General features: G+C 47.6%; 12 protein-coding genes across 12 annotated transcripts; 9 read left to right on the plus strand and 3 right to left on the minus strand.

Moving 5' to 3' along the window:
* Positions 1–272: 272 nt before the first annotated feature.
* F5891DRAFT_1046966 (protein-tyrosine phosphatase-like protein) lies at positions 273–2,245 on the minus strand. The gene is made up of 7 exons (XM_041362333.1): positions 2,041–2,245; positions 1,737–1,990; positions 1,616–1,669; positions 1,368–1,560; positions 1,038–1,309; positions 934–987; positions 273–874 (listed from the first exon to the last, which is right to left on the minus strand). The coding sequence occupies exons 1-7, from the start codon at positions 2,103–2,105 to the stop codon at positions 573–575; spliced, it is 1,194 nt and encodes a 397-aa protein (XP_041223250.1). The 5' UTR covers positions 2,106–2,245; the 3' UTR covers positions 273–572.
* Positions 2,246–2,897: 652 nt separating this feature from the next.
* On the plus strand, positions 2,898–4,944 carry F5891DRAFT_1046969 (uncharacterized protein). The gene is made up of 8 exons (XM_041362334.1): positions 2,898–2,987; positions 3,041–3,153; positions 3,211–3,328; positions 3,385–3,459; positions 3,508–3,881; positions 3,929–4,075; positions 4,098–4,458; positions 4,512–4,944. Exons 1-8 carry the CDS (start codon positions 2,954–2,956, stop codon positions 4,862–4,864), a joined length of 1,575 nt encoding a protein of 524 aa, XP_041223251.1. The 5' UTR covers positions 2,898–2,953; the 3' UTR covers positions 4,865–4,944.
* Positions 4,945–6,086: 1,142 nt separating this feature from the next.
* Positions 6,087–7,735, plus strand: F5891DRAFT_1279916 (uncharacterized protein). The gene is made up of 3 exons (XM_041370372.1): positions 6,087–6,152; positions 6,207–6,424; positions 6,481–7,735. The coding sequence occupies exon 3, from the start codon at positions 6,534–6,536 to the stop codon at positions 7,575–7,577; it is 1,044 nt and encodes a 347-aa protein (XP_041223252.1). The 5' UTR covers positions 6,087–6,152; positions 6,207–6,424; positions 6,481–6,533; the 3' UTR covers positions 7,578–7,735.
* Positions 7,736–8,627: 892 nt separating this feature from the next.
* F5891DRAFT_1279917 (uncharacterized protein) lies at positions 8,628–10,747 on the plus strand. The gene is made up of 2 exons (XM_041370373.1): positions 8,628–8,930; positions 8,986–10,747. Exon 2 carries the CDS (start codon positions 9,002–9,004, stop codon positions 10,616–10,618), a length of 1,617 nt encoding a protein of 538 aa, XP_041223253.1. The 5' UTR covers positions 8,628–8,930; positions 8,986–9,001; the 3' UTR covers positions 10,619–10,747.
* A 443-nt stretch (positions 10,748–11,190) lies between these two features.
* Positions 11,191–12,329, minus strand: F5891DRAFT_1279918 (uncharacterized protein; the record flags this gene model as incomplete). The annotated part of the gene is made up of 5 exons (XM_041370374.1): positions 11,191–11,299; positions 11,391–11,577; positions 11,640–11,777; positions 11,861–11,904; positions 11,995–12,329. 5 exons carry the CDS (start codon positions 12,327–12,329, stop codon positions 11,209–11,211), a joined length of 795 nt encoding a protein of 264 aa, XP_041223254.1. The 3' UTR covers positions 11,191–11,208.
* A 790-nt stretch (positions 12,330–13,119) lies between these two features.
* F5891DRAFT_513929 (uncharacterized protein) lies at positions 13,120–13,905 on the plus strand. The gene is made up of 4 exons (XM_041372099.1): positions 13,120–13,327; positions 13,380–13,549; positions 13,605–13,797; positions 13,850–13,905. The coding sequence occupies exons 2-3, from the start codon at positions 13,459–13,461 to the stop codon at positions 13,739–13,741; spliced, it is 228 nt and encodes a 75-aa protein (XP_041223255.1). The 5' UTR covers positions 13,120–13,327; positions 13,380–13,458; the 3' UTR covers positions 13,742–13,797; positions 13,850–13,905.
* A 470-nt stretch (positions 13,906–14,375) lies between these two features.
* Positions 14,376–15,112, plus strand: F5891DRAFT_1046985 (uncharacterized protein). Its single transcript, XM_041362335.1, has 4 exons — positions 14,376–14,458; positions 14,509–14,669; positions 14,725–14,904; positions 14,958–15,112. Exons 2-3 carry the CDS (start codon positions 14,579–14,581, stop codon positions 14,850–14,852), a joined length of 219 nt encoding a protein of 72 aa, XP_041223256.1. The 5' UTR covers positions 14,376–14,458; positions 14,509–14,578; the 3' UTR covers positions 14,853–14,904; positions 14,958–15,112.
* A 179-nt stretch (positions 15,113–15,291) lies between these two features.
* On the plus strand, positions 15,292–16,011 carry F5891DRAFT_1046987 (uncharacterized protein). The gene has a single exon (XM_041362336.1). The coding sequence runs from the start codon at positions 15,324–15,326 to the stop codon at positions 15,765–15,767; it is 444 nt and encodes a 147-aa protein (XP_041223257.1). The 5' UTR covers positions 15,292–15,323; the 3' UTR covers positions 15,768–16,011.
* F5891DRAFT_513998 (uncharacterized protein) lies at positions 15,823–16,255 on the minus strand. The gene has a single exon (XM_041372100.1). It carries the CDS (start codon positions 16,155–16,157, stop codon positions 15,879–15,881), a length of 279 nt encoding a protein of 92 aa, XP_041223258.1. The 5' UTR covers positions 16,158–16,255; the 3' UTR covers positions 15,823–15,878.
* Positions 16,256–20,212: 3,957 nt separating this feature from the next.
* On the plus strand, positions 20,213–21,500 carry F5891DRAFT_1191610 (uncharacterized protein; the record flags this gene model as incomplete). Its single annotated transcript, XM_041367473.1, has 3 exons — positions 20,213–20,284; positions 20,356–20,673; positions 20,724–21,500. 3 exons carry the CDS (start codon positions 20,213–20,215, stop codon positions 21,498–21,500), a joined length of 1,167 nt encoding a protein of 388 aa, XP_041223259.1.
* An 878-nt stretch (positions 21,501–22,378) lies between these two features.
* On the plus strand, positions 22,379–25,397 carry F5891DRAFT_514025 (uncharacterized protein). The gene is made up of 13 exons (XM_041372101.1): positions 22,379–22,501; positions 22,551–22,723; positions 22,789–22,983; positions 23,039–23,153; positions 23,209–23,351; positions 23,404–23,960; positions 24,015–24,041; positions 24,091–24,502; positions 24,550–24,684; positions 24,734–24,921; positions 24,979–25,135; positions 25,185–25,230; positions 25,334–25,397. Coding segments are annotated over exons 2-13 (2,100 nt in total). The 5' UTR covers positions 22,379–22,501; positions 22,551–22,599; the 3' UTR covers positions 25,335–25,397.
* Positions 25,157–26,802, plus strand: F5891DRAFT_514129 (uncharacterized protein). Its single transcript, XM_041372103.1, has 5 exons — positions 25,157–25,246; positions 25,300–25,694; positions 25,746–25,813; positions 25,868–26,314; positions 26,365–26,802. The coding sequence occupies exons 2-5, from the start codon at positions 25,504–25,506 to the stop codon at positions 26,697–26,699; spliced, it is 1,041 nt and encodes a 346-aa protein (XP_041223261.1). The 5' UTR covers positions 25,157–25,246; positions 25,300–25,503; the 3' UTR covers positions 26,700–26,802.
* Positions 26,803–27,096: the final 294 nt, after the last annotated feature.

Raw genomic sequence — 27,096 nt, forward strand, 5'->3', positions numbered from 1 at the left:
ACCAACACCAATGCGGGGCCACTCGCAAGTAATCGCTGTATGGTTTTGAACGGTGGTTTCTATTGTGGGGTGAGTATTTGTATGCTTCCAGTACCAACGGCACCAACCATACGGTATCATGTCGGTTTTTAAGCTAGCCGCTAGTGACACATGGATACCAGAAGAATTAAAATCACTCAAATGACATTACCGATGGCTAGGTAAGCGCGCGAAGGACCTCAGAGGTCTTGCACGACGATACGGAGGGGATGGTTGGGGAGGAGGAAGAGTCATATAGGAAGGGTGCGTGATGGTACGCTAGAGAGGGCATGGAATACCAAGTACAGGAAGGGTGCGTGATGGTACGCTAGAGAGGGTATGGAATACCAAGGAAGGAGGCGTAAAAGGTCTTGTACTCAGCTTGGTACATGTAGATGGTAAGTGGTAAGTATGTGGCCTGGGTTTTACATACACTAGGTTCTCAATTGTGGGATAGACACCGATATGATATCATCAGGATGAACTGTTCATGGACCAAAGGAATGGTATAATCAAATGAGCAAGCATGTTAAACAGCAAATACTAGAACCGAGCTATGTGCGCGCAGCGCCCACGCTCGTCGAAGTCGACTGAAACCGTGCCAGCACCTCGCTGAGGGCTGCAAAATCGAACACTTTCGGCTCCCTCGCAAGTGTCATCGTCGTGGTCGCAAGCAATAATGTATCGCGTCGGGTCGTGGTAGTAGATTTCTTCTTTGAGGAAGGCTTACCGGCCTGAGTGCCTCCTGAGATCCATGCTTGGACAAAGGGGTTGTTAGGCGTTGGAACATATTTGCATGCTGCAAAAAGGTCTAGATGACGGTAGAAGTTGTCTGTGGGATTATACAATGGAAGTGCTGGAATAATACACGCGTAAACACGTATGCTTGATAAGTGTCCAAAGTTTGAGACTTACCAGATTCAAGAAGTTTGAGTGCTTGACGTGGTGATACATGACGCGTGAACATAACTGGTTGACAGCCATGTAGAAAGTATATCCAAGAGAGAGAAACCACTTACAATAGGCACAAACTACGATACAAGCTCTGAGCTCGACGCGGCACTGAACGAGCACTTGGCCTCCGTTGGTGATGGCGTCACCGATAAATTTACATGCTGTCGGAAGCTCAAGCAACAAAGCTTCGCGACCATTATTTGGGATATCAATAAAACAGTGATTAAACAGAGGAAGATCTGGTTTCGGAAGTTGTGCAGATGAGATGGAAAGCACATGTGTCATGCCCAAGTCCAAAAGAAGTGATTCGGCAGCATCAGGATCTCCCGGGAAGTCACTGGGTATTAAAAAGCGTAAACTGCAATGCGGTTTAACTACACAATCGAGGTCCGCACCTACTAAGGTATAATTGATCTGGTATCACGGGTACGGTGTCGGCAATCAGGTCGAGATATTTAGATACTTCTCGTTTTTGCCTGCGCTTCCAGGCGATATACTCGCTGTTTGTGCATGAAGGCTTATAACGGCACTCGCCGAAAGCAATCAATTGCTTCATGAATCCATAATTGGGGTGAATTTTTGGTCGACCTGTGTAGCCGAACGATCATGAGTCCAATGAAATAAGTAGGAGGTTGAATCTTACGTTTTCGTACGTATTGTATTGCTGCATGAGCAGATAGCCGTTGGGTGGACATTACTTGACACGCGAGAGCCCAGCTAAGTGCTCCACAAAGAAAGCAAGTATTAAAGTGACGTAAACTTACGGTAGGCACAGACGACAGTGGGGCTTCTTGAGACGCCCATGGCACAATGAACTAGAACCTTTCCCCCTTGGTCCAAAGCATTTTGAATGAAGCCGCATCCCCGAGGTAGATGTATAAGGAGATCTTCGTACTCTGAGTCTTGCACGGGTATAGTGAGGTGGTTGTGGTCTGTAGACGAATACTCGGTGCAGACTGAAAGGATATGTGTTATTCCAAGTCTCTTGCGTACATCGGTTGATAGAGCGGCAGCAAGACTGAGGCCTATGTCAGATAAGGTCATAGTACTGAACGACGGGCTGCATACTTTCCAATATAAACATTGTCAGCAATGATCGGGTCAATCGAGATTGGTACATCTGACCAGGTCATGCTTGGTGAGTAGGTGAAGGAACGGAGAAGGGAAGAGAAAGGTGGAGCTGGCCAACTAATATGATGCCAACGTTTATACCAGGGCCGGTATGGAACCGGTGGAAGGCTGATCACAGGTTCCGATCGTTTTTGGGTTTTGCAGATGCCCAGAGAGAGCCATCATATCGGAAGTTGCCGTTGCACCGGAGCATGCACCGTGTGAATGTTGCATAAGTGCACTCTACTCCTCCCAGACCCAGTCGCCCGCGCGTATATCGCTCATGGGTACTAGTTTGAATACAGCTGGCATCAGAACTGGAATTATTGGAGCAAACGTACTGCAACTTTTGCGTTGAGTCGGATCTAGGTTGATAGCGATACCATGGACTCTTTCTGCCTCATCCATTGGTATAATTCCCTCAGCGCATTCATTGCCAATTGATACAATTTTCTCCACGGAGCCGAGTAAAAAGCGAATGATACTCACGTACTAACGGCGCGGATGTTCTCATTCTTCACGAGGACTTGCTTCTATGATGAAAGACTCAAGGTGGTAGAGCCACCGCGCTGGTGGACATATTTGGGAATGATGCAGTGTGTCAGTGAAGCCGCGGCGCCGTCTGTGGAATTCAGATACGAATCGTATAAGTTCGAACCGACCCTTGTTAACTGCGCCTTCGAGTAACAATGAGACAGCTTGAACTGTACTGTGTAAACCCTATTTCTGTGCGCACACCCCTGCGGGCCGGCGCGCGCCGCCAAGTTAGGTTTTCGAACCCCGCTCCAAGTCCTAATGTAGACAATTCCACCTTCAAACATTTGAAGTTAACGCCCGTACGACAAGCTGTTTTTCCATTAACGCACAAGAGATGTCAAAGAGGCGGGTAGCTTATTACTATGATGGTGTGCTCATTATAAAATCCACACTTTTTGTTCCTAACGAACCAATACTACAGGCGACACCGGTTCATATACGTACGGTCTTGGTCACCCCATGAAACCGCATCGAATGCGCGTCACGCATGATCTTGTATCAGCCTATGGAATGCTCGACAAAATGCACGTTCTGGTATGCCTTGTCCCCTGAACCATGTATTCTTCTGTTAAGAAAACAGCACATACGTAGCGTCCCAAACGCGCTACTCCTGAAGCTATGACAGCTTTTCATACGGACGAGTACATACATTTTCTAAATCGTGTGACGCCAGAGACCGCAGAAGAGTTAACTTATCATGGCACCCGTTGTGAGTATCAGCGATTCCTCTTTGACGCACTTTTTACCCATGACATACCTCCACAGTTCTGATGGGCGAGGACAACCCTGCATTTGAAGGTGTATTCGAGTTCTGTTCAATATCAGCAGGAGGCTCGATATGTACGACTATGACCCTTTACCTGCGCGCTCTGCACTGACATTTTTCAGCTGCTGCACAACGAATATCTTCAGGAGCCGCAGATATCTCTATCAATTGGGCAGGTGGTCTCCATCACGCGAAGAAACGGGAGGCATCAGGCTTCTGTTATATTAATGACATTGTACTGGGTATATTGGAGCTCCTGAGGACATACCCCCGCGTTCTGTACATCGATATCGACTGCCATCACGGAGATGGCGTAGAGGAAGCATTTTACACCACAGATCGCGTCATGACCTGCTCATTCCACAAATTTGGGGAATATTTTCCCGGCACCGGCACCCAGGAGGATCGAGGAAGAGGAAAGGGGAGGAACTACACGGTGAATATCCCCTTGAAGGACGGAATTACGGACGAGGCTTTCAAGAGGGTGTTTGAACCGGCGAGTACCCGTCAAGTATTCATATACTTCCGCTAACACCGCATCAGATTATCAATAAGATCATGGAAATTTACCGACCTGGTGCAGTCATCTTACAGTGTGGAGCGGACTCTCTTGCAGGGGACAAACTTGGATGCTTCAATCTGACTATGAATGGACATGCTCATTGCGTCCAGTATCTGCGCGCCTTCAATGTCCCACTCATCCTTCTTGGAGGCTGGAGGATATACAGTGAAGAACGTCGCGCGGACTTGGACGTACGAGACTGCATGTGCTCTCGGCATTCAGGACGACATTGACCCCAATCTGCCATGGAATGAGTACTTTGAGTGGTTTGGCCCGCGTTACAGGCTCGAGGTACCAGAGAACAATATGGATGACTTGAATGTACGGGATGGAAGTTTGGACAAAGTGCGCGCGACTGCACTGCAGCAGCTCTCACAATTACCTTGTGCACCCAGTGTCGGGATGCATGAGGTACCAAGGGAAAGTCTGGGGCGGCACCTTGGCTTAGATATCGCTGAAGAAGATGCCGATGAAGACGGTGGCACCGATGATCTAGATCGTCGGCTTGCTCGTAAGCGTCAACCTGTCATCACAGCTTAACAGAGTAAGTCTGACACTTTGCAGAACACTCCCGGTTCGTGTACAAATTGCAGGAGCCAGGAGGCTCCGACGAATCAGATGATGAGCGGTACGACTCTGACGGATCTTCATATCGCCGACGGAAGCGCATGAGTATCCTCTCAAATCGTGTCGTCAATGTTGACCATGACATCGGGAGGGGCCCACCACGGGGACGACGCTTCTTCAAAAGTGCTGTGCGGTGGGACGAGACATATGGCCGTGTCCGGTTGGGTAAGGAGCCGGTACTGGGCTCTCTGAATGGGAGTAGACTGGGGGGGATGATGGATGCGACTGGACGGAGTACCCCAGGTGGAGATGTTACTATGGAGGAGTGGGAAGATGGTACTTCTGTATGATTTAGATGAGTGGTGTTACAGTTTCCGTTTGTACATTCGCTGTTATTAACTACCTAATCTTAAACGTGACGTTCACCTTAGAGCTTTTGCACTGGTTTAGTGCCTGTTTGCGCTTTAGTACAACATAATATGTAGTCCCACAGGTGCCTTGCAAGTATACCCCTCTTCCAATGCGCTGAAAATCTTCACCTCTTTCAGCTTGCAATTTAAGTGGACTCGATCCAGTTGCATACTCACTCTCGCGCATTCTTCGCTCAAAACAATGACTAGAGGTCCATGCAAGGTTGCGAGTACATTCCCTATACTTGCCTGCTCGATGGTATCCATGGGAATTCTGTATATCCAAAAAGCAAAATCTAACAGTCATGCGTTCGCAGAGAACCGGGAAGGCTCACAAAGAGCTAGCGGTGATAACACGCGCTACCGCTGAAGCTTTATACCCACATTTTCGTTCACTGTCTCCCGGAAGACGAGCACTTGTCGCCCACATCGTGGCATCCTGTTGACCAGAATATGTCGGGGAGGTTGCTGTTAGAAGCCCCAGTTTGTGGTGCAGGAAGAATGTGCCATTCGACTTCAGAAGACAGCAGGGACTTCGTTTCTACCTTGAGTCGGACGTATGGCTCAAGCGATCAGAAGCTCTTGTTGGCACTCACCTGTTACTTTAGCTCAACTGTGATCGAGCTACGATGCCTCTCATCGTTCTCTATCCATTGTCGCATGGTTTCTGACATATTTGACCCTTGTTAAAAGACCTTACAGCACTCTGGCTAATCATCGATAAGCCGATTACTGGAAAACGTTTCTCGCAACTGCCGCCCACTCTGCGCAGCTCCAAACTCGAGAGTCCTATTTCGGCCTCAAGCCCTTGCCTTCTTGCGAGCCTGTATGGGCTCACTTGACAATTGTCGAGATCCCCATACATCGCCCGGGCGCAGTCCTCTGCCTGCTGCACCTATGTTCTATCATCTGCTCGTTAGCGATCTGGACGAGCACACCACCAGTATGCTTGACCTTCTGAGGGAGCACCGTTCAACGTAAACTCGGAGCTCAGGCTGCCTCAAAGACATTTGATATTCGGTCCGTGTTCTAGCTCGCCTCAACATTGGAGCAGGAAAATGAGGATGGCATACTGTTTGCAACTTGAACAAGAGCGTGACTCCGTCGAAGTGCAGATATGTCAGTACCAAAGTTCGCTAGAATGCAGAAGAGACGTGATCGACGAAAAGGGATTCGACCCATGGTAGGAGTGTGTTGAGTTGCCAAGGAGAGTCGAAGCCTGATTTTTGTGAGTACCTACATACTTGTCAGACCAAAAACTCAAAATTCAATACTACAATAGGGTGCACAACTCGACAAATTCAAATTCTATAGCCTTTGGTTATCGTCCACATGGGAAGAAAAGGTCTTGGGGTGTGCTGAGGCCACCGGTGAGCGAGATGACCCTCGCATTGATTCCATGGGCCCTCAAGATGGTTCACTTTGCAACAATGTAAAGTTTCTAGATGTGAATGGGTGGTCTTTTGCTGAAGACCCGTCATGGGCAATTACAATAGCAAGGTGGGTTTGTCGTTGGCAAAGCGTTATGATCTAAATAGGGACGCTACGGTTGACAGAACTTCCAACTTTTCATTTCCATCTCCAATATCTCAACCTCCTTCGCATTAATATGCAAACAATCGAATCAAACGCCGCTTCATCAGAAGGCAGTTCTCACAATGCACTTCATTCGACTATTTGTCGCTTTCCCACGGAAATCCTCTGTCAAATCTTTCTGTACTGCATGCCAGAAGACGAAGAATGGAAATTGACGCCTGAACCAGATCCGAGTCTGGCCCCCATGCTGTTGACCACAATATGTCGACGATGGCGGGACGTTGTTGTGGACATGCCGAGTCTATGGCGCAAGCTGCGAATGGAAGTCGACGGTGACTGGCAGAAGAGAGCTTTCTGCTATGAATCCTACCTCAAGCAATCACAAGGACGTCAGTCATTGACACTCGAGATTCATGACGCAGACTGGATGGTGCCACGAAGCCTGCTACAGCCATACGTCGACCAAATATCGAATCTGTCTATCGAGTTATTCCGCGGTGCTGATTCCTGTCCAGTGGTGGCAGCGGACTTCGGCGGGCTTCAGGAGCTGAGCATCTACAATTGTGGTACTGCAGGAGCCATCGCGCATTCTGTCGCACAATTGCCTCCCAACACGCACAGTCTGAAGTTAACGAATGTGTGGCTTACCAAGTCGGAGGTATCTAGCTTCGATCCTCTTGCATGGGCCAGTCTCACAAGTCTTGAGATCATGGTAGGGGGATTAAACTTGATCCCCTGCTTGCTCCGTCTATGTCCCAATCTCTCGTCCTTGACGATGATGGGAACATTCACGGGTGAGATCGAGACCTCAGAAACATTGGAGCACACCAAACTTCAATCTTTGCGCCTATACAGTGCCTCGCATTTCAATACGCACGAGAACCCGAGCAGAATTTTCGAGCTATTCGATGCCGTGACGCTCCCCAATCTACGGGAGGTCGAGGTTTGCAATATAGGACGATGGCCTCACGAAGAGTTCAAGGAGCTTTTGGAACGGTCGCAGTGTCCCCTAGAGCGCCTGAACTTTGGTAGTTTTGTGATAAGAAAGAAAGAAGAGCTAGCAGAATACGTCACCCTTCTTCCTTCACTCAAAATATCGATGTATCCTCATTATTAACAGACCAAACTCCCCAATTTGGTTTCAAATAGTACATAGCAGTATAGTAGCTGATGCATAGCGGACTTACGATACTAGTTAGAAACGACAGGGGGTTGTATATAATAGTGCTCGATTTTGTGACATTACGTCATCCAATCCAGTACAATTTCAACATTGCCCCTACGAGTTGTGTTTGCTACCTTCAAGATGGAGGTGGTTCAACAGCTAATCTCATTTGCACCGCCTATGACTACGTTTTCCACTCATCTGCATCAACCGCCGGTGTGGAGGGCGAAGTCACAGCTTGATCAGTTGGTGCCGATGGACCTCCACGAGCAGCCATGGGTTGCACAGGGTGGTCTGAATATCGAGGAGATATATATATGATATATCAATACTTGCTTACCCGCATGGAACTCATCGCTTTTTGTGCCAGCTAAATCCATGGACCACACGGACCGTGATATCACCCGGGCCATCATCAAGCTAATTCCTCTCTTCATCATCCGAGTCTGAACATCTACCTTGAGGTTCATCATTCGAACTCGAGATAAGGTCCGCGGTCGTGGTAGGCAGCCGAGCAGGTGGCGGGCCAACAGTTGGTGGCTCGGGTTAACGGTGGATGGTGGATTTTTGGTCATCTGTCAAGCCGGTAACTAATTAACTTATTTCTTCCGACTATGCAGTATGCTTGTTCTGATATATTGATGCCATGTTATTGACGGTGATCGGATCTCTATGGCAGACCTCAAAACTTCGTACTCCTGCATATCTTCTATCAACCACTCTCATCGAGTTCGCCAGGTGCCATCCTGCGGATGCCATCAATCGGACTTCGTTGTTGATTGCACCTCCTGATGCGCGACACAGTGGTGGTTGACGTAGATGGCAGGGGTGGCTAGCCACTGACGGTGGTAGCTGATTGGCGCATCAGTGTCACATAGATCGTGGCGGGAGTGATGATGTCAGACCAGACAACCCGGAATTTGCCGACAACACATGTCCCCCGGACTCTGCCCAGACGTGTCCCCCAGACTTTGAGGCGGAGTCTGCGTAGACTTAACACAGACCGGCCATTTCCTACATGCCCTCCCGTTCGTACCTCTCGTCTCGGCGCCTATCTCAACAGAGATCACCCAGTCCATCACTCTGCACAAGCGACTTGCATCAGGTGTCTGGAGCTTGCCAACCAAAGTCATATCTTTTTTAAGCATTGCCTATTGAGCCCCTATACCGGGTGTCGAACAATCCGACTGACGGGCATCCACACACAAGTGAAGTTCGCTGCCTCTCTCGCATCACCGTATCCGCACAGTCGAATTGGACCGTGAATTGGGCACCATTTACATTGCAACCTGCATATGCGACGTAGTAAGTACATAAGTAGTAATCACATCTTTTTTCCGAATCTCATTTTGCCCTTCAGACTACAAGCATTAGACATGCACCGCTGTCTTCTGTTGGATGAGATCCTCGAAGTGATATTTGATTTTGTCTTCAATTCTATGAAATTGGTTGACTTGAGAAGTGCTTCCAATTGTCACCAAATCCCTTATATCTTACCGTCTTGCTATCACCACGATAGACGCTCTGTCTTCTGCCTCGCGCTCACATGCCACGCATTCCGTGATATAGCATTCGGTCTCCTTTATTCTCACCTGTGCAGCGTCCGGCCTCTTATCAAGTCCCTGCCTCACTCGGAATTGGTTTTCTCGGGCACAGCGTCCCTGGTGCTTACATCTGAACAGTTCAACTCATCGATTCCCTACGCCGCACGCGTCAAGTTTCTCTTTATGCAATACGACTACCACGGGACTGTATATGCAACCCTCCTTGCAAGTGCGCCCAAAGACACCCTGATATTTCCCAACCTGCGCTCGCTTACATGGTACGATGGGCGCATCACCTCCATCCCAGTTCTCAGACTCTTCCTACCTACCCTCGAGACCCTCTCCATCGACATCACAGAAACATCATTTCGCCAGGCCATCATCCCTGACCTCCATATTACTGCCCCTCACCTCAAAGCTCTCGAGCTTATGGGCAATTACGTCGCAACTCAGTCGGAAATCAAGTCGTTGTTGCTCACTTATCCTGAGGGTCTCACAAAGTTTTCGTTTCAATATTGCACTATCTCAAGTGGCTTGCTCGATGTTATTGCTACATGGCCACGCCTCCGATGGCTCACTCTCCAGCTGGGTCCCGAAAGCATCCCTTCTGTACCATTCCACGCGCCACAGATGTTTCAGGCACTCACTCACTTGAATATCTCGTGTAACAATCTTGGAATTTTCACATCTTTCCTGCGCGCCTTCCGAATGCTCCGGATGGATTCTGATACATATTCTCTCGGATGCTCCAACCTCAAAACAATCCATATCAACGCCAAAGAGTGTAACACATCCAGCACCTGGTCCGAACTCCTTAGCAGTCTCACATGTACGAAGCTAGAGCACCTTATTATCGAAGAGCTGTGTGATTGGTTCTCCTGCACGTTAGCTGTCTTTGATTTCCATCCCCTCCTTGCGCACCCCATCGCCCTCGCAGAGCTCAAGACCCTTGTTCTCATCCCAAACGGCTACACTTCAACCATCACACTCACTGATACGGACATCATCACGCTTGCTCGCACATGCCCATATCTTACTGTCCTCGATCTAGGGGTGCGCAATACGCCTATATCCCTATATGCCTTAAACTTCCTTGTAAGGCGCTGCCGCGAGTTGCGCCGGGCCTCGGTCTGCGTGAATGCGGAGCTTGATGCACTTGGAAGAACGCTTCTAAAAAACGACGTCGACAACGATCAAGGGGGTCTGCAACCCAATATGCAGTTGTTCCAACTACACATCGGGGGGAAGTCGCCTATTGCATGCGTGGGCCCCTTGCGCCCATCGACGGCTCCAGACCTGATGATGTCTATCCCACGGTTCCTGCACATGATGGCGCCGCGGCTTGAGAGTATCATGAAGATATTGCCCGAGGGAAAGTATGGACGAAGATGGGAGATGGTGTCGGATGCTTTGTCGGTAATGGTGAAGGACAGCGCGAAAGAAAGTTGAGGATGATTATGGTATGATTTTATCATTTCGAGTATAGCTACAACGTCAACCACGCCGTGCACTTGCTTACTGTTCCTTCCGTGTGGTATCACTCTTGGGAGTGGCTTAAATAGAACTCTGTTTGAATTGACATTGTGACTAAGGCACACTAGAAGGTACAATCAGCTCAATTAGAAATAGGTTGCATCCTCGAGTCCCTCATCGAGTCCCTTTGATTACGCGCTAGCTCGTGCATAATTGTTCAATTGTTCAGGTTCTTGCATCACCTCGCGGTAACTTTTGTGCCCTCAAACACTCTATATGCATTGAAATACAAACTTCAAATCATATTTGAGCTCATATAGCTCAACAAGAACCGCACATTCACTTGTTCCCGATGTTCTACATATTGTAAGGACGCGGCGATTACCCAGTTTTGCACGTCAATCTCAGCGTTGCATGTAGGGCGCCATCATGGTCCACATAGACAGGATTGCTGCCATGACACAGTTAGTTAAATTCGACAAAGGATAAGAGTCGCATTATATGTCGTTAGTACGATTGCTCCAAATACATCATGTAACATGGAGCGAGCTAAGGAAGCTAAAGACTTACTCGTACATCACCCAATCGCCCAATGGCCACCACATGTAGATAGTAGGCTCGCCAGCTACCCCGCTATATTTTTCAAGGTAACCAGGTCTGCGAAGCCGACATGGGAACAAATAATACCCCATAGGATAAATCCATCAGTTCCTTCAAACGAGTCAGAGCAAATAAACTACAAACTTACTCTTGTGGCACAATTGTCTCGGGGAAATTATCACCCGGCGACAGCTTCAGGGGTTTGCGGCCAGGTTTCCCTTCTATCTTAAATGAAGCTTTCGTGCAAGCTGGAAGGCTAGGCGAAGAAATGCCATACAGAACGCGCCACTTCCACTCAACAGTGTACATATCAAAGCGGAGAAACCATATACGTCCTGCAGGCCATGGTGTTATCACATCAGCACGATGAAAAGAACAAGAAACCTGCGCCACACACCATCTGCGACAAATTCATAATTTAACTTGTGCGTGATGCGCAGGCGTCTCTGGAACTTCCTGATGCGGAAAGAAACGACAAACTGATGGCTGTTGCCCATCTTGACCTCATGCACTTCAATCTCATCCGGTGGACAACCTAAAGATCATCTCAAAACCTCACCCTTGGCTGATGCGAAACATGGTAGATAAGTTAATGCACTCTCACATAGGGTCACTTACCATCAATATTTGCCAATTTCAGGTGCGTAAACGATGCGTGGTCACTAGTCGCCATGCATGCAAGACGCAATTCAGAAGAGCATGCAGGCGAACATTCAGAGATGAATGCAGCAAAGGCAGCCACAACTTCTCACTGGTTGTTCACAATTGCCCAATATAGCGCTGTGTGATCCTCGATATTTGGTGTTTGTAGAAGCTTGGAGAACTCTTGAGTTGTAAGATCAGCAGCACAGACGTTAATAATTGAGGCGGCGGAGGATGGGTTGAAATCTGGAGTGAGAACGATATCACGGATGCGCGATAGAACCGCGGTGCATTTCTGCCTGGCGACGAATAACAAGGAAAAGAAAGATGATTGGAGAGTGGCCGATGATGATTCAGACAGAGGTGTCGTATCGTACGAGGGAGGTGCATCACCGGCACCCACAGACTTTTGATCATCGAAATCTTCTGAAGGATTGGTAGTCATGATGGCTATACTAGAGGGGCAAGTCAGAATGTCGAAGTATAAAAAGAAAATAGGGGCCACAACCAATTTCCTTTTTTGTCATACGAGCACTTTCGGCAATAATAGGAAGTTTGCCCTCCAACCTTGAACCGAACGCCCCGCGCTGATTTGTTTCGGTTCTACCTGATACGAAAGCATCAACTTCTTTGTTCCTCTTACCGTGCAATATCTTCAATTGGCAATTTGGCAAGGTCACAGAGATGGTAGTTGAGCAGGTTCGATATCTCAAGATCCCACCCCTTGTGTCTTCTCAATCCCTAGTCATGTCTGCGTTTTCAGCAGGCATAGTGACCCATGGAACGGATGGACACTTTCTGGTCAGTTCACTAGTGCTAGAATTGTGCTCATCAAACACTTCCCAGAGTCATTCACGTCGTCGCCCTCCTGTACTATAACCTCTTTCGAGGTCTATATCTTTCCAACCATTTAACGCGTTGACGCATATGTGGCTCAATCTTCGCGTTGCATGAAACATAGTCCGGCACTAAGACTCTTATTTCAAGTGCCCCATTGTTGATATTTGTTCCAGAAACAGACCACCTTCGATGACGAGATTGGCTGCTTCCACCCAATTGTGACCTAGAAGCTGAATTGTTCAGCCAGAGCTGCAGAAATCGATGAGGAAGCATGCCTTCTATTAGTACATCACTCCGTTGAAATGGTCCCAAAGTTCTAACGTGATACTATGTAGGGATGCCTTTCAATCGAACCATGTTGGGGCATGACGGTCCTTTGTAACGGATGCCGCTACAGTCTACTTGCTAGTCAGCCTTCACGAGATCCGATTATGTCGAGTTGTCGCATGAGGATTCAGTAAGTAGAAGCAGTTGTTACAGCACGAGAAGGAGCTTCAAGTTCGAAACAGCCATTAGACATGTACGCGAAATTGTGACGTGAATGGGACACTTCGCCACGATTATGGCTCCAGGTGTCCTGACTTGCTAGAGTTCTTACGATGTGTCCGTATTTTCCCCCCTCAATTAAACCGTGCTGATCCTATCATTTCGTCAGGTGCTTCGAGGGCTGCGCAAGTATAAAAACCCTCACAACTTTGACACATCGACAAGTGGCCACCTTCTCGATTACAATCATGCAACTCTCGTTGATTTTCAGGATGCTTATGTTCTTTGCCGCTATTGTTGCTGCATATTCCCCGCTAGACTTGGGGACGAAACGTACATGTGAGGACTCATGCGTCGATCTAATTAGTGAGAGGGATACTGATATGCTTTGCAGCTGTGGCTAAGCGCGAGGGGCTCGACGTTGACCTCACTCGCCAGTTGAACGTTAGGGCGCCTGACGTTAGTCACGTTTCAGCGCCCAACGATCCTGATGATCCTGTCCAGCCTAACGATCCTCTCGAGTCCAACTAAAACGACTGATGAATGGCGACGAGAAGTGTGAGGAGTAACCACGCGTTACAAGAAAGGTACTGTTGCTTCTTTCTACCTCTTTCTGACACGCGACTTATTGCTTTTCAGCTGTATAATAGAGGTGGACCGTGAGGGGTGCTACAACGTCGTCAGTCACCAACTACAGCTTTTGTTTGTAGAATACTTTCTTTGCGTTTCGCTTCGTATCTTGTTCTGAGGAAGGAGATTCCAGACTCATCGGAACCTTCGACCAATTGAATCAGATGATGTCATTGGTCATGCAATGTTCAAATACTCGCAACAACACTGTACTCTCCGCGGATAGTTATATATCGCAACGTTAAACAGCAGAGGCAGTTTCACATCATTTGACTGCCACGTGCAAGATAAGTGATGTGAACACATTCAAGACTGAACCTGACCGCAACGCCAACACGATGGAACGTCAACATTTCAATGCAATAATTGCGCCTCAGAAACTGTAGCTGAGGACAGCTCTTGAAATATCTGAGACAGCTTGCTCAATGCTCGGATGCAAGATGTCACATCCCTTAAGCTTGACCTAATGAGGTGTAAAAGTGCCGGTTTCGGTAGCGAGGCCGAGTTTTGAACGTTCGAACGTTAATCGAACTCACCTACTAGTACTACCATATGTAATTTCTGCACCAGGCAAGCCTCCAATAAACGGCAAAAAATGGCCTAATTTTCTTACGATACGTCCGTATTCTTTTCTCAATTAAACTGTGCTTACCCCATTATTTCGTCAGGTGCCGCGCAAGTATAAAAACCCTCGCGACTTTGACGCATCGACAGGTGGTCACCTTCTCGATAACAATTATGCAGCTCTCGTTTATCTTCGGGACACTTATGTCCTTTGTCGCGATTGCTGCTGCATATCCCTCACCAGACTTGGGGACGAAACAAACTTGTGAGTATTCATGCGTCAATCTAGTTGGTGACAATGATACTGATATGCTTTGCAGCTTTGGCTAAGCGCGAGAGGTTTGAATTTGACCTCGCTCACCAGTTAGACGTTAGGGCGCCTGACGTTTCAGCGCCCAACGATCCTGACGACCCTGTCATGCCTAACAATCCTTTCGAGTCTAATTAGAATGACTGATGAAGGGCGACGAGCAGTGTGGGGAGTAACTACATGTTACAAGGTATTGTTATTTCTTTCTACTTCTGATACGCGGCTCATTGCTTTTCAATAAAGGTGGACTGAGGGGTGCTACGAGGCGTCAGTCACTAACTACAACTTCTGTTTGTAGAATACTTTCTTTGCACTTCGATTCGTATCTTGAACTTTCGATCAAGCTTGGCACTTTGAATCGGATGATGTCACTGGTCAATCAGTCATATTCAACATCAGCCTGAAATTTGCAACAATACTAGGCGTGTTCTCTGCGAATAGTTGGGAAACTCGGGTTTTCCGTCGGACAATTGCATCAGAAACGATACTTATAAGAATGAAGCAATACAGTTTTACATCATGTGACTACCACGTGAAGGATAAATGATGTCAATTCATTCAAGACTGGACCGCAGTACTCAGTACTCAGTACTTGACGAACTCGTCAACATGTCGATGCTCAGAACAATGCAATATCTGCGCCTCAGAACGATTTCTCGCTATCCCTTGTCCTTGCACCATTCTCTTCACACATCTACCCGTCTCTTGCATTCTTCATCAGACGCACCTAAGCCCCACAGTGCAGACAGTTACTTCAAAGATGTAGACGAAACAGCTCCACAAGACCCTACCATTCACCGCGTCGACGCCGCATCAGAGGCAGTACAACGTCCTTACGAGCCACCCTCAGGGCAGTGGAGTCAGGCGGGGGTCAGGACCAGCGAGTATGAACATGTCAGCAAAGACGAGCCGTATGACGTGCCTACTGGGCAAGCAAAAGAGAACAACCTGCGGTACGGTGGCACTGAGAAACTAGGTTCTGAGATTAGTGATCCTGGGGAGGGTCCAGAAGGTCAATCGAAGGGAGGGCGTAAACCAGAACGAAGTGCCTGAACGTAAATTCGTCGCCGAGGTATCATTGTCAGGTCGTTCTTTAGTTCCTTGCAGTTTTTGATCGACTTATGATATATCACAGCTTCGATGATTCATGATAGGCATGTAACGTTAGTGGGATGTATGTATTATGAAGCGCTGGCGTAGTTGTTGTACGAATACTATGATTTTATCTGTAGTCCAGTGTCTTCCTGGGCATTCATTGTTATTCATACTCGCCTTTACCAACCCGGAAGTTGATTTCAGCTGGTCACTCGCACAGACAGTACCTTCGACAGTACGTTCAAGGTCCATTGGGAAGGATGCAGCCAAAGATAGTGCGTGTTGCTCAAGAAAGTGGTTATCCAGGACAACGCTTGACAAGACACTGAATGTTATAACGTTAAGCATATAGACCCGGCTGTTCGATCAAGGCATAAGCTCCAATACAGCCTGACACCTTGTTCCGCTTTGGTCCTTCGTGCCTCCTGGTTGGCACCCCAGTTCCACGGCTCAGCCTCGAGTTTTACAAAGCACAGTAAGATCTGGGAAAGTACAAGCGCAACGCGCAGTAGTTATTCAATCGGACAGCACCTTGGTGATATCTATGCGGCAAACACCTTCGGGCCTCCCAGCTGGCGGACCTACATCCGTAGCGTTAAATACCATACCAAGGCTCTCGATATTGTGGCATGATAGTGAGTTGACAAGGCCCCGAAACATAATCCTGAATTGTGTCGGCAAGAAGTGGGCAGTTCCAAGAGCAAGGCGCTTGAGGCGTACGTAGTCCAGACGGGCTGTGATATGAATGACTGTCCAACTTCCGCAGGGCGCGTTCTACATTGAGCGCTGTTTCGGGATTACCGTATAAGAACCACAACGACTTGCAGTGCACCCAGCCTTCGACAATTTTTCTGATAGGCTGAGGCCAGAGTGGATTATGATTTTGTTAAGGGACGAGCTACTAAGTCGAAGGTTGCTGCGTTCACATGGTGTAGGGACCGTGATATACAATTCGTGAACAGGCGCGCTATATGCTTTGCAGATGTGGAAGCTCGCAAAGAGCAAGCCCAGCGACTTCAGGAGATGTCGCATGTAGTTCGAGAACGTCCAGTCGTGGTGAATGCCTCCTGAGACCTGAAAACACATGGTGTCCGTCCAAAGATATGGCTTGGGTAAAGCTAGGCGAGACAGATGAGGTTGAGACCCAGGAGATAACACGTACACGATTTGAGATCCTGAGGACATTCTTGGTAGCAAAGGACTCGAAGGATTGGCACAGGACGACCATGAAGAAAAGTCCAACATGGCATGGATGAACTCCACATGCTTGCTTCCAAGCCCGTGTCCCAGACTTGCACCGGGATGCGTAACGCTTGAAACCTCACCAAGATGATTCGATAACAGGCCACCATATGGACAGTGACATAGACATAATGAAAGCAGTGTCGATGATCGCACCCCTAGACGTGTAAGTGTACGTACGAACTTCCAATAACCAGTCTCGATCCATATATCTTGCGGAAGACAATGGAAAGCGGTTCCATATTCTCCAGCTTGGCCTAGAGCACATCCAACGCTTTATCTTTGGAGAATCGGTGAACGCAAGAGAGACCAGCTAAAGAATGTTGCATGATCCTGAGGAGATATTAATGTAGACAAAAACCAGAGACTGTGACCGACGAAGAAACACACCTTCTGAGCATGGGCCAGCATGCAGAGAACCTCGGGCTTGAAAAGTTCAGATTGAAAACAACACTGATTCAAATTTCAAAGAAGATGAAGTGGTGAGTGAGTTGAAAAAATAGTATGTGCATCGCACAGGAAGACAGCTGCTGAGACAGTGGAAGAGAAAAGCAAGGTGAGCCGACTTTTTGAAGCACTGCGGTCTTAGACGTACTAAAAGAACCCTAGCCCACGGACTCAGTGGGATCTTCACGTGATCGCGTTGGAGTTAATATTGCTTATTTCAAAAATTCCATCATCCGCGTAGACTCTGAATTGACAATGAGTTTATTCCAATCTGTCGCGCCGGACGAATGTTGAGATAAAAAGACTTTATTAAATTTAGAAGTTAAACATGTAGAGAATGATCGAGCTCTCCCGATCATGCAGAGGTCCTAATCAATTCGCATCAAATGAAAGTACAAAATGTTTTTATTTATTTTTAAATCCAGTTTTGTGTAGTACTCTATGTAAGACAATAATAACTAGTCTAGGGGGCCCCAGTGCCCCCTCCGCGCCTCTAGATACATGAATGCCCCAGTGTGGAGCGTACTCCCACTGGTCCGCCGTTCCCGCCGCGCGTTTTAGACATGCTATCTATCGAAGGAGAGGTGACTTTTAAATATGTTGCGTGCAGTGATATAGCTAATATGAGTAGAGGTCGTCTGGACGCGTTCTCAGTACAAAATGTTAACTGTCGACGGGAGGCTGCTTCTTGTTCCAATATCGGAAATCGACGCGGTCCTCACCGCAGGCAATGACTACAAGATCTCACATTTCTCCAAATGGAATCTACCGTTCTGCTTCTGTCGAGACAGGTCCTGTTGTATGCCGCAATATTATTGCGCGAACGTTGAATGAGATTGTGCTCCGGGTGACTATTGATCGCAATGCTGCAAAGCTGCCGTGCATTGCACACCTCGGTCTGGTGAAATCCCGTCTGCCTGTCCCACCCACACCTCGTGCAATGTTCGAGACATCTTTTTGTGAGACACATTGTGATATTTGTAAGATGGGATTTTTGGGATGAAAAGGATGGGGGATGGCTTAGTCTGATGCTTTGTGAAGTGAGGGGATTACTCACCATCGCGCTGGATTTATACCTTGGATGCTCTCGGTGGCGGCCTAGGACGATCCATACGTCTCACTGGAGAAATAGCCCGATAAAATGTGATCGCTTGGGAGAGTTGCCAAAATGTGAAGGGATGTATACCTCCATGGGGTCGCCGTCAAATTTAGTAGCAGTCGAAATCGTAGCCGGCAAAACAGCATGAGTGACCTGGCCTGCGGCATGAAATGACTGTAGGTCCTTAGGTGGCGGTCAGAGATAAAATACGTCAAAGAAAACCGACTGCGCATACCTGAACTTTATGCTGCTTGGAGGAAAGACTGGTAGCACGACAAAGCACATAATTGCGACAGTGGTACTGATGTGGGAAAAGACCAGTCAGCCTGTCAGTGCAATTAATGTCACTGAGATTTTTGTAAGCGTTAGCAGCTAGGTGCCGATGCTAGCCTCGAGCAAACATGACGCCACCTAGCAGCCATCCTACCGCCCCAAACCCTTTAGCAATGGAGGAACGGGGACGACAGTGGAAGCCGCAAGCCAATGGAAGATGGACAGCCCGCAATAAGCAGTGCTATAGATTTTATGGTGGTATGTGGCGACATGCTTATGCTCACCTTCCAAGGGTGTTTCAAAAATATAAATGATATTCCATGAAGGAAGCGATGGTTATATCAAAATATCTTTCTGATGAAAAAAAAAACAGTTAAAATGTAACCTGAAGTGTATCCCCCCGTATCACGACCATTGATTGATCAATTACCTTGCAAAGAAATAGATCAAGCACTACTCACTTGTACGTTATCGGGGAAAGACAGCTCGACCTGCCGAAAAAGCAAGATATGCGCGCGCTTTGGAAGTTACCAGGTAGAATATAAAACTCATGCTGCATCCATAGCGAGGCTTTGAAATTTGGTCCACCACAGCAATAGATCAAGCCGACGTGGACGGAATGTCAAACCAGTGGTGATGCACAAAACTGTGCAACCTTGTTAATGACGTAAGCGCACTTGAAACCGGAGAGACGACTCGGACTCACTAAAAATATAGCATAGCACTACTTGATTGTACGCCGGTGGGCATGGTTAATCTGAAAAGGAGCGTAGATGCAGTTCTACACAAGGTTCAGGCCAGCAGTGAGAATACATGTTGGCCAGGTCTGTGTTCAGCTGCCATACTTACACTGCACTTAGTCCACACCATACCACTATGTAGTGCCACACACTGCAGTAGTACCGCTTCAAATCAAAAGTTCAAGTTAAATCGGAGTTGATGCAGCGTCACGTGCGTATCATGTTACCGACTTGCTGTACGTTTACGATAGTACTGCACGAGTTCTAATCTCCGGCGGCTGAACACTGATGTAGACCTGAATCACAAAGATGCGGTATATGAAAGAACCACAGGAGCATTACGTCGCAGGTATCTTTTTTCAGCTGTTTCAATCATAACGTGTACAACAGCAAGGTGACCGAGAAGAGGGTTATGGATGGCAGGAGAGGCTGAGTCCAAGAGTGTGAGGGTAAATCCGCGAGGCGAGTGACAGCTCGTTTCCCCTCCTTATCCTCTACGCTACCGACAAACATTTTCCAAGGCATCCCGCACATCCATCCAACTAGAATTATATCAGCAGAGCTCTAACTCTCAACTGAAGCAGTTATTGATCACAACCATAATGCCAGCGCCAGTAGCGGTGTGCGTTGTTGCGGCTATTGCAGGTGTTGCTGCTGTCATTGCTTTCCACGAGGTGATTTTATATCTATCAAAAACTCCCCATTCCGACTTCACCCGTTTTTAACCCTCTAATCTACTCTGCAGTTCGTCTTTGAACCCCACATTGCCCCTGCTATTGAGCGTTGGGCAGAGAACTTCCTCGCCAACCGTCGTGCTCAACGCAGAGGTCCTGTTCCTTTGCAATCAACCCGAGGGTCTGGGCATGGAGACCCAGCGCCTAGTGGTGCTGATCTGAGGAGAAGGACCCCTGCGGGAGAAGAAGATTCTGTCGAACTACAAGGGTTCAACCTCGATGAATGGCGGAACCAGGTCCATCGCACTACCCCAGGCACCGGTATGAGGCGGAGAGGCGGAGTAATTCCTGACACAGACGAAGGGAGTATATCTAGCACAATGGACGAGGTATGTCTGTCTTTCATCTTCTATCTTACCCTTTGATCAAATATGAACAGTCTTTCTCGTCACTCACGCACACTCCGCTCACACCCACCCATTTCATTTCCAATGTCTCCTCCCCATTCGCAGAAGCCACCTCTGTCTCCACCCGCACACCCAGCTGCTCCCACTCCGGTTCCACTCCCCGTACGAATCCTCCCTACTCTACCCACCCAATTTCCCCGGTTATGCGCACTCCCATGCGTTCTCACGTACCATCGAGCAGGTCGTCTCTGCAGCACTTGAGCTCAAGCTCGCACATCAGCGTGGATGTGCAGGGCAGGCATGTGGACATTGACCCTGTTGGCGAGCATGTTAACTTCAACATCATCAGCGGCGTCAATGCGAGGATGCACGTGGATATGAGCACAAACACCAGCATCATGGAGTCACTATCAGAACGTTATCCTGCTCCGCCCACCCCCCCTGTCATGCTCTCCCCACCTTCATCACACACTACCTTCTCCTCCCCAAACACAGACATACTGAGCCTTTGGAGCAATAGCCGCTCCGGCTCTCCACTTGACTTAACCTCCCCGCCTGTTCGTATTAGTGAGGTGCACCTCCCCCCGTCTGCATCCCTCTCAGGTGCTACGAGCGCACTATCTCCCTTGATGAGTGAGCACGAGTTCATAGTGTTTGGCGAGGCATTAGATCCGGATGGGGTGGAAATCTTGGCTTCACGAAGCGGAAGTGCGCATTTGCATAATCCGTTTACTGATTTTGATGAGGAGGGTTCCGACAGTGGTAGTGAAGGGAGTTGGAGACGGGTGAGTGTGGCATACCGCAGGTGATGCTTGTTTTGAGGGTGAGTATGTCAAATTATCAGAATGGTGGTGTAGTGTGCGTTGTTCCTTTCTCTCTTTCTTTCTACCATCTGATTATCTATTTCGTTGTTATCTCATACTCGTTGTTCTGCTGCTCTTTTCCTTCGCACTGTACCTTCGCCCCTCTTGTGCTCGTTGTGAACCCAGTCGTGAATTATGCTACAACCTGTGCATGGTATTCGTGGTATGCAGATTGATTTTAGCTGGATACTAGTATTTGTTGTGCACTTGGGACTGGATGTAGACGATATTCGTCTTGCAAGTCGTGCGCTGGACGTATTAGTACTTTAGTACTTGTGGAGGTACTAATCGAAACATCAACACTTCAAAACAGACTTTATCGGCTATTCATATCATACCTTTATCCCGTACACTATTACCTAGGACAGCTCGTAGAGCACCGCGTCTCAACATTCTTCGCTGTTTATTGCAGTATATGAATATAGACTTTCTTCTCTCTCCAATTGGTCCTCAATTTCACTCTTGTTGCGTGCTTGTCACGGTCTTGTTCGATCTCTCTCCTCGTTTACGTTGTATCTTCAACCCTCGTTCTCATCATGATCATTTGGCGGGTGACTTTGAACATATCATATGAGGTTTCGGATGGATTCAGCTTTATTTTGATATCTGCAATCAATGTTTGATATATTGAAGTCATACCAGGTCATACAGCGGCAGGTGAGTTTGATCGATCTCGTAGTCTACCATGACTATGTCGCGTCCATGAAATGAGCGAAACTCAATTATCTTTTCAGTGACACTATGACTTATAGCCGCCTTAGACGTCAGTGACGAGTGTGGGTGGGTACTATTGTACAATCTGACTCAGTTCCCGCCGAATTCAGAAGGGGTTCGAACCTGTTCGAACTCGTTTGACTACCCGAATCTGCACCCGAATCTATCTTAAACCGGTTCGGGCAGTCACTTGCTATTGACAAGTTGCAAGCCCTATGGGGATAAATGGACTGGTAAGCCATCTCGTTAAATCAGCTCGTTCTGACATAATTATCACCTCAGTCTCTTCCCTTGAGTTCTTCACGAGCGCTTTCCCTGCTGCGCAGCCGCCATGACTCACACAGAAAAACTCATATCCGACATTACTATTGAACGAACGCAGAAGGCATTGGATGATGCCACCTTAAATTTAAAGTCGACCTTTGCTAGAAAGCTCGACAAGTGGGATCAGGCAGGTTCGTCATTCACAATCCATCCCAGTAAGCGAGGGTGTTATTCAGATTACTACGCTCTTCTTCAGAGGACTGCGTCGTCCAGACCGCTCAAGAAGTTGGATCGGTGTACAATTTCTATACTCAGAATGCAACCATCAACTCTGCATCTGATGCGATGGTTGCGGACCTCTCAAAGAAGAATATGGGCGACTTTCTGGGAGAGGCGAAGAAGGTGATGGAGGCCCTGGATGTCCTGCAGCAGGTTCACCCGTTTGTCGGCGGTGTGTTATCACTTGTCGATGTTTCTGCCTCAGCTAATGTTTGGATGAATTTCAGTGGCTATACTCGCCTTCAAGGCTGTCGTGAATCTTGAGCTAACAAGAAGAGAAAACGATCGTAGAGTTGGACTTATGTTAGCTCAAGCATCTGACATGATGACCATGCTCCTCCAGTTCGTGATCCGACACTAGCTTTGAGCAATTTTTACTGACTCGATTCTATGATAGACTCAAGGACACCAGAGATCTTGCCATCGTGGGACCCCATGGCAACATTCGGGGGCGATTGGATCGTGTCCTGGATGGCATCAAGCAAGACATCGAAGATTGCGGAAATGCCATTGACAAATACTACAAGTCAAAATTCATGGGTTAGTTTTCCTCATATTCTTGGGCGTTTCATATAGAGAATCACATTCCCAGTGAAATTCTTCAGATCCTCCCATTGGGCAAGCGAATTCCTCAGAGTTTGCAACAGCTTTTCCCAACGTACGCAGGACCTTCAGCTCGCCTTAAATATCAGGACCGCGTTGAGAGTTGATATTGCCATTGATAAGCTAGACAAGCTAATTCGGACGCAAACCGATCGCGAAGCAAGATTCGAGAAAGAAGTGCAAATGCGCGGTGGAAGAGAGAAATGTTTGGAAAGCGAAGATAAACTAGCAGAGCTACTGAAAATCGCCGAGCAACGGGAAGGGCGTCCACAGAATAAAGCGTATGCTGATGCTCCTACCAAAGATGTCAACAAGCCTACTTCAAAGACCGCTTCTGCGAACGGATCGGTTGGCGAGCAGTCCCGCCTTGATGCATCGCTGCTTCATGAACTACGTGCTCCGTTACGCAACTTACTTGACGAGAATCGCACGCTCTTCATGTTTAAGCTTGATGCACAGACATCTGACATCAAAGATGCCATCAAGGATTCTGAAACACGTATAATGTGGGCCTTCAACAGCAGATTTCGACGGATCAAGGAACCAGTAAGGATTAAGAAACTCAACCTTATGCATCACTGACTTGGTCAATTTCATTAGCACCTACGATATATCTGGAAAGAGATGGTATGTCTTTGTGCAGGCGTGATCGAAGCACATACTTATCATCGTCAAGAAATGGACAACAAGTGTAAAGACACTATACTTCATTGCAGAACTCTATGATTATTACGTGAACCGGTTTTCTCGTCTCCGTCATAACACTCCACCACCAGAAGCAGCTTCAGATGCTTCATCGCTGGTGCTGCGAGTGCCATCTCCAACTCCCACCGTCTCCGTCATGTCCGATTCAGAAGGAGAAGACCGCGAACTTCCGGCAGCCGATCCTTCACACCAAGAACTTCCTACTGTCGATCCTGCAGATAAATGGTGCTTGAAATATTTGTCCGTTTTCTACGTTCCAAGTTTATCCGAAGGCTTCGACGGCGATGCGAATGGCTTGGTCAGTATAAGGGAAGTGAATGCTTTTACGTCCGCAATGCCTTTGGGTTGGACTCTGCCACAAGCACTTGCATACTGGGCTGCAGGTAAGAAGTTTTATCGTTAGTTCGAGCCAGTGCTTATGTCGGTGGAGGTTGGAGAGTGGACAGCCAGTACTATCATGCACGAATCGAAGAGGTCTTGAACAGCATGGTTTACGCGCAAGCAGATGTACTTCCAGAAAACAGGCGGTGTATTGCCACATACTTGAACTCATATGTCATCGATGGTGCGTTGCTCTGCCCATCTTTTGATGAGGGCATTTACACAGCAGACAGATATAAAAAGGCTTGTCCGTTCTATTGCAGAACTTGGATTGGAAGATTCGGACTTGGATCTCGCGCAATTGACTGCTCGGCGTCGTGAGGCTCAAGAAGAGACATTAACGGATAAGCTCAAGATTGTTAAGTATGAAATCGATTCCAAAGATTCTATCAAGCTTTTTGGATCTGGTCGCATCGAAAATGTGGGTTGCTGGCTCGGTGGTTGTACTGAATGCTCACATGAGTCACTGCTTGCTCAGTTCTTGCTGCCTTTACTTTACCTCATAATTAGGAGGCATTTACAGATCATGAAACTTGCTGCCACAGTGATTCTGGTCGAGAGAGAGCTTGAATCTGCAACTCAAACGATAGAAAATATTCTGGAAGGGGTGTCTCTGCGCGTGGACCAACTGGCAGGTGCGTTTCTAAGCTATATCACGGTGTGCTATCTCTTCCACTATCACAGAGTCATTTCGTCAACAGGGTAATGATCCAAAAACGAGATTCACATGGTATGCGCATGGCTTGGTACGTACAAACAGCAACTTTATATTGGTTTCTGGTCTGATACCTCGTAATAGTACAACTTTTGGCATAGCCCAGAATTAACCACAGATGACACCGAATACTGGGAAACTCATGATATTGGGCTTGATGACAGTAAGCTAGAGATCGATTCGACAGCATTGAAGCTTGGTCCTTTCAGTCTGAAAGAGGACAATGAGGGGATAGGAAAACCTGTCAAGTTCGTCGCATTTGGTCCCGTCCAGCAGCCTGAAGATAACATGGACGAATATATCCGTTTGCGGTGCATGAGTGACTTGTCCAATACGTGGGGCTACCCTCACGATATTCCGCCTTACTTATCGTTGGTCGACAAAGAAAGGCTCGATACCTTGTCCCAAGAGTTACCGCCCACAGACATTGAACGCTGGAATTCATTCGCTGAACTTCAGATGCGTAGACGGTTGTTCCAGTGAGTCCGTCTTCTGTCTATTTTATCATTCTTTGAATATCTGCATTTCAGGTGTCAGTGCGACGCATGTCATTACCTTGTTAGTGATATCCTTCATCGTTGTATAGATTGCGAGTCCAGTGAGTATTATGGAGATAACCCTCTCATGCAAGGGGGCTAATCTTCTTACATAGATGACTATGATGTGTGTGCAGATTGCGAATCTCAGCCGGTCTCAGATCACAAATACCCATCCGACCACAAGTCAACACACAACATGCTTGTCTTTCGCATGTCGATACCTCATGGTCGCTACAGCAGAATCCGGTGGTATGCCAGGAATTTCTTATCCACTTGCGTGCCCGCTGCAGTACCGCTAGAAGCACCATTGACTGCGCGAGAAGACGAATCTCAAACACAATCAGATGAGCCTGAACTCACGCATCCGATAGAAGCTACTCGAGCAGACGATTCTTCCACCTCTGTTGATTTGCAGGAAGGTGATGAGAAGCTGAATGGGAACCCGGGAGTAGTATCTGGGGGAATACCTAAAACCTCAGCCGCGAATGGGGATCTACATGCTTGTACTGAATGCGGTGTCAAGATGAAGGGCATTTTTTGTGTATGCCTTACCTGCGCAGGTCAGATTTCCATATCTCTAACGGGGCACATAGCTTAACAATCATCACAGAACTCTATTCCCCCATTGCCCTATGCGGCGATTGTGCTTTTCGTGATGTGTTCAACGTGGCCACGAATCACCACCCTTACAAACACTGGCTGGTCAAGATCAAAGACCGGGTTCAAGATATAAGCATCGAAACATCAGATGAACCTTTGGCCAACGTGGACGAATCTACTTCGCTTTCCTTACGAGTCGATAAGTTGGCTGCAATGGTGGAATCTCGTTTCGTAGAACTGGATCTCCGGCTTAGTACACTTGTCACACAGGTTGAACACCTTGTGCATAGTATGGCTGCATCGACAGGAAAAGCAGAGCTTCCCTCTGAATCCGTCACTGATTGATTGGCTCATAAATTGGCAGACTGTTGTATTTCTAGTATAGATCGATCTATACCAAAGTGTTATATATACGTCCTTCGTACATGTGAAATAAACATGTTTGTAATTGGCTTTCATTGTGCGGAAGAGTATATTTATCTCCTCGTTTGCATTGTATCTTGCCCTCGTCCTCAACATGATCATTTGGCGGGAGATTTTTAACAGATCATATGAGGTTTCGGATGAATTCACTCTTATTTTGATATTTTGATATATTGAAGTCATACCCGGCGGGCCAGGTCATACAGCAGCAGGTGAGTTTGAATCTATCGGATCGATCTCGTAGTCTACCATGACTATGTCGCGTCCATGAAATGAGCGGAACTCAATTCTCTTTTCAGTGATACTAGTATGACTTATA

The sequence above is a fragment of the Suillus fuscotomentosus genome, assembly GCF_016647785.1.
Source record: "Suillus fuscotomentosus strain FC203 chromosome Unknown F5891scaffold_44, whole genome shotgun sequence".
Taxonomy (NCBI): domain Eukaryota; kingdom Fungi; phylum Basidiomycota; class Agaricomycetes; order Boletales; family Suillaceae; genus Suillus; species Suillus fuscotomentosus.

Coding starts and splice junctions, on each gene's coding strand:
- F5891DRAFT_514129 (XM_041372103.1), top strand. CDS start 25,504: ATGGACGAATATATCCGTTTGCGGTGCATGAGTGACTTGTCCAATACG. Junction 25,695..25,745: donor ATGCGTAGACGGTTGTTCCA/GTGAGTCCGTCT, acceptor TCTGCATTTCAG/GTGTCAGTGCGACGCATGTC. Junction 25,814..25,867: donor TTGTATAGATTGCGAGTCCA/GTGAGTATTATG, acceptor CTTCTTACATAG/ATGACTATGATGTGTGTGCA.
- F5891DRAFT_1279916 (XM_041370372.1), top strand. CDS start 6,534: ATGCAAACAATCGAATCAAACGCCGCTTCATCAGAAGGCAGTTCTCAC.
- F5891DRAFT_513929 (XM_041372099.1), top strand. CDS start 13,459: ATGCAACTCTCGTTGATTTTCAGGATGCTTATGTTCTTTGCCGCTATT. Junction 13,550..13,604: donor CTTGGGGACGAAACGTACAT/GTGAGGACTCAT, acceptor TATGCTTTGCAG/CTGTGGCTAAGCGCGAGGGG.
- F5891DRAFT_1046966 (XM_041362333.1), bottom strand. CDS start 2,105: ATGACCTGGTCAGATGTACCAATCTCGATTGACCCGATCATTGCTGAC. Junction 1,670..1,736: donor CACTGTCGTCTGTGCCTACC/GTAAGTTTACGT, acceptor TCGCGTGTCAAG/TAATGTCCACCCAACGGCTA. Junction 1,561..1,615: donor AATACAATACGTACGAAAAC/GTAAGATTCAAC, acceptor TCGGCTACACAG/GTCGACCAAAAATTCACCCC.
- F5891DRAFT_1046969 (XM_041362334.1), top strand. CDS start 2,954: ATGTCAAAGAGGCGGGTAGCTTATTACTATGATG. Junction 3,154..3,210: donor TCGACAAAATGCACGTTCTG/GTATGCCTTGTC, acceptor GCACATACGTAG/CGTCCCAAACGCGCTACTCC. Junction 3,882..3,928: donor TCAAGAGGGTGTTTGAACCG/GCGAGTACCCGT, acceptor ACACCGCATCAG/ATTATCAATAAGATCATGGA.
- F5891DRAFT_513998 (XM_041372100.1), bottom strand. CDS start 16,157: ATGCTTAACGTTATAACATTCAGTGTCTTGTCAAGCGTTGTCCTGGAT.
- F5891DRAFT_514025 (XM_041372101.1), top strand. CDS start 22,600: ATGACTCACACAGAAAAACTCATATCCGACATTACTATTGAACGAACG. Junction 23,352..23,403: donor CTACAAGTCAAAATTCATGG/GTTAGTTTTCCT, acceptor TCACATTCCCAG/TGAAATTCTTCAGATCCTCC. Junction 25,136..25,184: donor GCGCGTGGACCAACTGGCAG/GTGCGTTTCTAA, acceptor CCACTATCACAG/AGTCATTTCGTCAACAGGGT.
- F5891DRAFT_1046987 (XM_041362336.1), top strand. CDS start 15,324: ATGTCGATGCTCAGAACAATGCAATATCTGCGCCTCAGAACGATTTCT.
- F5891DRAFT_1046985 (XM_041362335.1), top strand. CDS start 14,579: ATGCAGCTCTCGTTTATCTTCGGGACACTTATGTCCTTTGTCGCGATT. Junction 14,670..14,724: donor CTTGGGGACGAAACAAACTT/GTGAGTATTCAT, acceptor TATGCTTTGCAG/CTTTGGCTAAGCGCGAGAGG.
- F5891DRAFT_1279917 (XM_041370373.1), top strand. CDS start 9,002: ATGCACCGCTGTCTTCTGTTGGATGAGATCCTCGAAGTGATATTTGAT.